The sequence below is a fragment of the Humulus lupulus genome, chromosome 8, assembly GCF_963169125.1.
Source record: "Humulus lupulus chromosome 8, drHumLupu1.1, whole genome shotgun sequence".
Lineage (NCBI taxonomy): Eukaryota > Viridiplantae > Streptophyta > Magnoliopsida > Rosales > Cannabaceae > Humulus > Humulus lupulus.
Window position 1 is genome coordinate 2,071,498 of NC_084800.1, and position 9,402 is coordinate 2,080,899.

Consider the following 9,402-nt stretch of genomic DNA (forward strand, 5'->3'; position numbering starts at 1 on the left):
GATTAGCTAACTGCATTTCATTTAAAATATAGCATTGACATCATTTGAACGTGATTCATACTAATTTATGGTTATATTACAGATACAAGACAAAATTTAAGAGATACAAATTTAATAATATGGCTAATTGCTATTTTTTTTCTTCCAAACCAAAATGAATTATTCAGCCAACCTACTATTACGTCACAATTTTCAAGTTTCTGTCAAAATCACCATTGACATTTTATACCGATAACATAAAAATTTAAATCAAGAATCGAGACTACAAGTAATAATATATAATAACTATTAATTGAATCGCAACTAGGGTACAGGTGTCAACTGTCAAATGCTTCAGAAACTTCCACAAAATGACAACAATTTCATTTTGCCAAACATTATTGACCAAAACTTTCATACAAACCATAATCTGATCCAAATACCATACACATATATGTACACAATACCTTGTCGACAACGAAAACGTTACCCTAATAAGAATCAGACATGTTTAAACATTTACGGAAGAACCCACTATCAATTTCTGAAAATATTATTATAAAGGGCTAAACAACAAAGAGAAACTACCGGTTAAGTTTCTGAGAATCTCAAGGGTCTTGAGGGGTCTGGCGATGTTGTTGAATCTGAGACATAATTGCTTGATGAATACTGAAATCGATCGTGAGTGGACCTTGTAGTGGTAGATGATGTATTAGAGGTAGAGCTGATATTGAATGAAGGAGCAAAATACATTGGCCTTGGCAACTTGGATGGCAGGGTAGGCAATGGAGCTTCAAAATTTAGAACGCTCACCACTTGTTTGATATTAGGCCTGAATATGGGATCAGGATGGCAACACCATAACCCAGTTACCATCAAGCTCTCCATCTGCCTCTCATCAAATTCCTCACTTAATCTCATGTCAGCTGCTTCAAGGACTTGACCTTTTCCGTACATGTCCCACACCCACTCCACAAGGCTTACTTGGCATGGTTCTGCATTTCTTATAACTGGTTTTCTTCCACAGCAGATTTCAAGGGCAACCACTCCAAAGCTATAGACATCAGATTCTTTACTAGCCTTCCCAGTAGTGACACATTCCGGGGCCATGTAACCCATGGTGCCTGCTAACATTGTTGTTTGTAAACCTGACTCATGGTCTGCAAGCCGGGCTAGGCCAAAATCTCCTAGCTTGGCATTGAAGTTTGAATCTAACATTATATTGCTTGACTTGATATCTCTATGCACAACACACTGTTCCCATTCTTCATGAAGATACAACAAGGACGAAGCTAAGCCAATAGCTATTCTATATCTTACTGCCCATGTTAGTGTTGGTTTCCCTCCAAAGAGATGGTTATCAAGGCTACCATTGGGCAAAAATTCATAGACAAGAAGGAACTCACCTTTCGTGTGGCACCAACCAATGAGTTGAACCAAATTTCTGTGTCTCAAACGACTAATGATTTTCACCTCAGAAACATACTCCTTTTTTCCCTGCGTTGATCCTTTAGCTATCCTCTTAACCGCCACTTCTGTATTAGATTCTGCTAACAGACCTCTGTAAACACCTCCAAATCCTCCCTGTCCAAGCTTCCCTTCCTCAGAAAAGTTGTTTGTTGCATAGTTTAATTCTCTGTAATTAAACCTCTTAGGTCCAGTTTCTCCAAATTCACCATCAATGGAATCGTCGTATTCCTCCTCTTCCATTCTCCTTGCAGCCCTTCTTCTCTTTAAGATAAACCAAATCACTAGCAGTCCACAAATCAAAACGACGAGACCAATGCCTAAACCAATCCACAAACCTGTGTTGCCTTTTCCTTTAATCTCCAGGCCTGAACTGAAGGACCAAGAAAGAATGTTATGCGTTTCAAATGAGACCCCAGTGGCTGCAGAGAAACCAACTCGGACCTTTTCTGGTAAGACATCCTTCATATTCACCCAATGTTGAAGCTGGTTGTCCATGGAACTGTTGAAGGGAGTTCCATTATAAGTTAGAAAGACACCTAAAATACAAGTAACGGGGTTAAAACTCACCAAGGCATTTGCTACTCTTCCATCTTTAATGCTACTATTCCACAACACATTTTTTTTTTATATAATGGAGTTTACATTGATCCCTATGTGATTAGAGCTTGGATCCCATGGATTTTCATAACTATCAAACTCAACTGCAACAATAGGATTGTTTTGGCTGGAGTCATTTGCATTTTCAGCACTGAAAAGAGCAAGATATCCACCTCCTGAATTAGCAGGGATGTCGGACTCAAAAGGCGCAATGAAGAAGGAGATTCCATCCCCAAACCTGCTCTCAGTGTCATTTGCTTTGATCACAAAAGAGAAGCCAGCAGTGAAATCTGTGACTTCGCCTGTGTCTTTATCCCAAAGCTGCACTGGTTTTGAATACGAGGCCCGGCCAACACTATTAGGGAGGGAAAAGCCTTGACCATCAACTTTAGTGAGTCTGAGAGATTCATTAAAAGCAGAAGCATCACCTTGGAAGGTAATATCTTTCAGTTCCTTCGTTTGAAACTTAGGGAAGTTGAACTTAAGTGACTCTGTATTGTTTGTCAGGCTCAGAAGCAATAAGAAAGTGGTCTTAAGAATCAAGTGTGAACATGGGTGGATGGAAACTATCATTGTTGTAATGAGGATTAGTGGATTACAGTGGAGGAGGTTATAGTGTATAGACAGAAGAGAGCTTAATTATTTTGAGGTTACTCGGAAGAGTGGAAGAGATTTAAGCTATTAAGTAAAAAATCTGAACCATGCTTAGCTCACCTAATTCATGACTTGGTCTTTATTATGTCACTTGTCTATAGCTCCATTCAATTTTATAGACACTGCTGAAAAATTCTTGGTCAATTGTGTGTAATGAATACGTATAAGATGATAATTGGATATCTAATTCTTTTTTAAATATTAAAGACCGACTAGCAATATAACTAATGACCTATGTTTTTTTAATGGTGTAGTCATTTTAGGAAATGTTGAATTGTGAACTTCTTTTTAACAATATTGTTGAATTTTGGTTAAAGAATACATGGATAACTAGAGGATAATAACAACAAATTACATAGATTTGTATTTTATATAATTTGTAATACACGTCACATAACTTATGGCGTAGAAGCACAATATACCCATAACAAGTATATAAATATTGTGACATTATAGATTCGTAGTCAATAATCTTTATTTTAACAACAAGGGACGATGTGATTTGAATTAGGCTCATCACATATGATCAAAACTGAAAAAAAAAAAAGCAAATTACCAATATCCTAACAATATCTAATAATTAAAGTTAGTTTCAAATAGGAAAAAAAATTGTTTCTGTTACACAAATTTCGACAATCATAAATTAGCCTCGAAATATAGATTTGAAAAGCGTAAGCTCGAAAATAACAAACAGTGGCTAGACACTTGTATAAATTTGCACGATTCTTGACTTGTTCTTGTTGGCGATTGAGCACAAGTTTAGAAGGCTCGGCCTTAAGTGTCAAACTCGAAAGGATGAACCTTCTCCGTTGCACATGGGTGTAATTCGAGTCTTCGTTGCAAGCTCGAAGATGTTGGTCTCCGAATGTGACGACCCTAAGGTAGGGTAATTACGAGTATGTTAGGCACTTGACTAAATGAATTAAATAAAAAGATACTAAGAAATACAGAAAAATTTAAAACTTTTATATAAACTTATTAATAGAAATTATTACACGTATGAATACTATAAACTTAATGTATCCATATGAAAAACTCTAAACCACTATTGCATTGCTACTGAGTCCGTGCTCCACAAGTTGCTCAACATCTAAAGCCACACCTGGAAAATGTTGGAAAATAACATAATGAGCTAACGCTCAGTAAGCAAATATCATGCATACACATACACATGAATGTCGTGAGTTTGTAGTGCACATATACTAATATGCTGACTTATATACTTATGCATTTCATTTATTGCTCATGCACTTTCAAACTTTACTTTTATGCTCTTTCTTTTGCTTTCACATTTTTATGGGCCCGATTTCACTTGTGCACACTGTTTGATTCGGCAAATGCCTGCAGGGCTTATAACACATATCATATAGAATCCCATGGGTTCTCCTCCGGCTAGCCATCATCGCAGCTAGGCTCATCATAACACTCATTTCATCGTTGCCATAGCTGCCATACTTATTACACATATGGAGGAGAAAGACGGAAACATGGCAAGCATATCTGAATGGTCAACTCTGACCTAGCCCACACTAGTGGGCAGCCACTATAAGTCTTGTAGACATCCGTCTTCCTCATTGCACTTACTTAATTGCTTCATCGAAACAGTGGCACTCTTTTTAAACATCTTATTATCACTTTGCTTAAGCCTTGTGTCATTAAAATGTTTAATCTTTACATAAGACTTTTCAAGGCATTTCATAACTTTTCTCATATTCTTATGTATAGTCTTATATCACATAATAATGTATCACATACTGTACATGCCATGCATACATGTAGATGCTGAAATGCCAATGTTCATGTTCATGATTCATGTTTGATGGTATTCAATCACGGCATTGTATCACATCTCATATAACTCAAAACATCTTTAGTCATAATACATGAAGCTTTGGGTTGGTGGCGTTGTTATACCTTAACGTAGAGCTATGGCTCAGGTCTAAGGTTTCCAGCCTAAAAACTTAAACGCTTCATATATCATAACATATAACAAAATCATGAACATAAAAGTAATCCACATATTCATCAACATAAGAACACATACTTGCACATAATTCATATCAATCTTAACCAAGTAAGACAGCTTTCACATATCACAAAATTCCTCAATTACATATCACACAACACCATTATGATATTCATACAATCATTCTTCACATACTTATCATATGCATCATCATCATTCCATACTTAACTCATCAGATATACACAATCAATGTAGTCATGTATCTTACACTTAAGCACAAAAATGTGAGATTTACTTACCTTAGGTCCTTAGCTTATTTTAAAACTGCTCACCAAGAGTCAATCAATCAAATCCATACAAATCCTATTCAAGGCAAATCATTTATTAAATTCTATCAAAATCGTAAATATACACTATTGATAGTGTATATTAACAATACCAGAAACTATATAAATGATAATAATAATTATTATCAACGTAATGCAAATAACTCTTCATATAAAACCAAGCTTTAAACATTGCTCATAAGATAATGTATTCTTATGATAATAATAACAACAATAATAATTATCGTCTATAAATAAACTTATTTCAATATTAATAACAAAATACTTCAATAACAATACATATATGAATGTATATATTCAAATAGTCATTTTATAAAAGAAATTATATATTTAACATAAAATTGTAATAATCGATATTGTGATAATAATATAATTATAAATATTTATATTATTATTAATTAGTCATAACATCAATTTCAGTGATATAATAAATATACTTTTTCCAAAATTCACTGGTCTTACAAATATCAATAACTGTAAGAAACTAATATTTGATATTAATTTAATATTCAAATATTAACAAAATATTAATATATAAGAATAATTGTTAAATAATAGGTTTACTATAAATCACACTTTTCATATATATATATATATATATATGAAACTATATTATTGATTTACTTAACAAAATAATAACAATAATAATTAAAATTACTTAATCATAATAATTTCCATATTAATAGAAAATCAATTAAATATGCATTTTTTTATAATTTATTTAATATTTAATATTTTCTAGAAAATTGGACAGCACAACGGCTATAAAATGGACAATCCCAAAATCAAAACCTGTATAAGAAATACATATATATATAATCCCAGACAGCCAGTATAATTACAGAAAATATTCAATATATCAAGAATATATAATTATATATTATAAATACACATAATAACCATTACTCAAATCAATAACAATATAGGTCAAAGAATTTATACCACAATGATCGGGTTCCACAACAAGTCAAACGATGATTTTCTGAGACTCAAAACGTACTTCGGAACCTCGAACAGTAAGATTCGACCGTCGGTCTACGGTGGATCGCGGTGGCTCGTGGTGGACCCACCACCCAACTATGGTAGATGTAGGAACAAGTTATTGGGTTTTGAAGCCCACAACACGAGGAACATGATGGTGGTGACGGATCGGCAAACGGATGCCCGAGGTGGCCGAATCGCAACTTTGAAGTCGTGGGGTGGCCGAACTTAAATCGAGTGGTTGAGGCGTTTAATCGGCGAGTGAGCTCTAGATTCCCGCGTGGTCGATAGTTCGGAGGCCTCTGAATCCAACGGTCCGGCACGTGGCTAAAAGTGGTGGCCGGAAAGTACTCCTGCGTCGTCGGCAACAGTAGCACGCAGAGGAGAGAGAGAGAGAGAGAGATTTTCTGAGGAGAGAGAGAGAGGGGCTCGGGTAAAAAGAAAGGCTGAAGCCTTTTATTTTATTTTATTTATTATTATTTTTTTAATTACACTTGGACCCAAAATACTAAAATTCTTTTCAAATAAGCCCTTTAGCAAAACTTTCTTAAGAATCCCCAATTAAAATTATATGACATTTGGGTCCAATACTTGACTACTCAAGTTTCTCTCTCTTTAATCTCATTAAAAACATAAAATGATATTTTAAACACTATTTTTTCCATTACTATTTCTTAAATTTGTAAACTTGTACATTTTATGTATTAAAACTCTGATTTATAATAAAAAAAATGTATAATGAAAATGTTGGATATTACACCGAAGGTTGAGCTCGGTGGAATCAATAGCTAAGGAGAAAGCTGTAAAGAACGCCCTACACTAATACTTACAAAACATTCGCATAACATAGTTTATAAAAGAATATCATTCATTATCAAAGTCTCAGGGGGACTTGTTTAAAACCATGCAAGTTGGCGCCATAAGTTTTAAAATAAAACATAGATTTTTATGCAAAGTTCAAAGAAACCAAAAATTAAATAACTGAGTCCCACTGATAATTTAGGAAAGTCTCTTAAAAACAAAATATAATTTAAATGGCGTTCTACGTTGATCGTTTTTCCGTCCATAGGATTACCCCACGCCATACACCCCATGATGATAGAACTCCTCACGTCACCACGCGTGCCATAGAGAAATCCTATTTACTACCTGGAAGGAAAGTAAGGGGGGGTGAGCTAAAAGCCCAGTAAGGAAGTACAAACAAATAAGCAAGCAAGAATACAACAAAAGCAAACACTAACGTTCATCTAAAACATCATGGTACGTCATAACGTAATCGTAACATATCATCATATCATAACATAATCGTAACATAGCATCATATCATAACATAATCGTAACATAGCATCATATCATAACATAATTGTAACGCCCTGGCTACCCCAGAACAGTTACGGAGAACGGTGAACCAGAAATTTGACCCGCTACCCGAGTCCTTTGGCTAAAAACGTGATCTAAGTGTCATTAACAGGTTAAGGTGTAAAACAGTAAAAAGGAAAGGGCACTTTTCATTAAGTAAATAAACTGCTCATGAGCCTTTTAAAATGTTTACAAGTAGTTTGTGTTACAAAAGAGATGCTACAGTTTCAAATTTATAGTCCCCGCCGGCCTAAGCGGCAAAAATAGGGTAAACCCCTAGTCCCTCTGAGAACTCCTTGACCGTGGCGGTCAAGCGGCCCTGTATGTACATCACATCGCCCAAGCTCTCCACTCAGGGTTGGCCAAGTTTTTCCTTCCCTTTACCTGCACCACATAGCACCCATGAGCCGAGGCCCAGCAAGAAAACATAATAAAACATGATATAATATCAACAATGATCATAATAACCACTCAGGACTATCAATCCAACAAATAGGTGACAATAGCCAAAAGTCACAATAATGAGCATCGCTCCTTCTAGCCGTGTGACGTTAGGGCCACCAGGGCTTAACTGAATAGTGATTCATTTATAAATTTGTTTAGGACAGGTGCAAGGTGATTAGTCACCAACATAACCTTCCTCACGACTCTGGAGTCGAAACTATGGACAACGTCCCTTAGCCATGTGACAAACAGTCACCGGGGTCATATACCTTGGCTATATTCATCTGGTTGTAAGCCAGGCAAGCGCTTATAAGTTTCTCGACCCTAGGGTCGGTCTGGCATTAATGCTATAGAGCCATTCAATGCATAATTCTCGACTTTAGAGTCGGTCCCTGACTAGTCAGTGTCTCAAACAGATAATCAGCGTTCAATAGCATTTAATATGCAATCCATGTCCACATATATCAACCAGCATGCCTCAAATATCAAACCACGCATGCCATATATCTATACAGGGTGCAACTGTATTCATACACTGTTTTCTTACCTCTGGTTCGAGTGAGGATTATAATATGAACGACCCCTGAGAACGATCAACCTTTAAAAAAAACCTTGACGGTCACCTGGTCATAACCAAATTATAGAATCCATTAATAAAAATGATAACTGAGGGTTCCCAAACCAAATCCCAGCCCCCGAGACCTCAAATACTACCTAACCGGGTGCTAGGTCCAACCCCGAGGCCTATGGTTAGAATCCCTAAGCTAAAAACCTTATTTTAGCAAAATTGGCTCTAAGGGCCGCAGCCCCCTCTGCTGCGCCGCGGCGCACCCCCCTGACAGAGAAGCTCCCCATTTGCCAGGCGCCAAGGGCCGCGGCGCTCCCCTGCTGCGCCGTGGCGCTCAGCCCAGAATGGCTAAGTCGGCCACACGAACCAGTTTTCTCCCTGTGCGTTTTTCCTCTCAAACCAGTCCCTCAAACCATCCCAATTCGGCCCGAGCACTCCAGCTGCCGAATCTCGTGTTGCCAAAAATACGCGTCTTAACACCAGGTCTCCCACTCCGAATTTTCGATCTCGAACCCTCTTGTTGAAATCTCTAGTAGCTCATTGCTGGTAGGCAGCGTTCCTTAGCTGAGCCTCGTTTATCTTTTCTTCAATCAAGTCTAATGTTTCTTCGAGATGAGTGTGGTTTGAGTCTTGGTCGTAAATTTGAGCTCGGACTGTTGGAATTTCGACCTCAATAGGCAACATAGCCTCACATCCGTATGCTAGAGAGAACGGGGTGTGCCCCGTTGATGTTCGGGCTGTGGTTCTATAACCCCATAGGACTTGGGGCAATTCTTCGGGCCAACGTCCCTTTGCCTCCTCCAACTTTTTCTTTAGTGAACTCTTGAGAGTTTTGTTTATAGCCTCGACCTGGGCATTTGCCTGAGGATGAGCTACTGACGAAAAACTCTTTATTATGCCGTTCTTTTCACAAAAGTTGGTGAACAAGTCACAATTGAACTGGGTTCCGTTGTCGGATACAATCTTCCTCGGCACCCCATATCGGCACACGATGTTTTTTACCACGAAATCAAGGATCTTTTTTGAAGTTATTGTTG

The 9,402-nt window shown here is 37.0% G+C and overlaps 2 protein-coding genes across 2 annotated transcripts; both read right to left on the bottom strand.

The window, feature by feature from the left end:
• Positions 1–324: 324 nt before the first annotated feature.
• Positions 325–2,183, bottom strand: LOC133794124 (L-type lectin-domain containing receptor kinase IX.1-like). The gene has a single exon (XM_062231321.1). It carries the CDS (start codon positions 1,942–1,944, stop codon positions 571–573), a length of 1,374 nt encoding a protein of 457 aa, XP_062087305.1. The 5' UTR covers positions 1,945–2,183; the 3' UTR covers positions 325–570.
• Positions 2,074–2,619, bottom strand: LOC133793604 (lectin 10-like). The gene has a single exon (XM_062230915.1). The coding sequence runs from the start codon at positions 2,617–2,619 to the stop codon at positions 2,074–2,076; it is 546 nt and encodes a 181-aa protein (XP_062086899.1).
• Between the last annotated feature and the right edge of the window lie 6,783 nt (positions 2,620–9,402).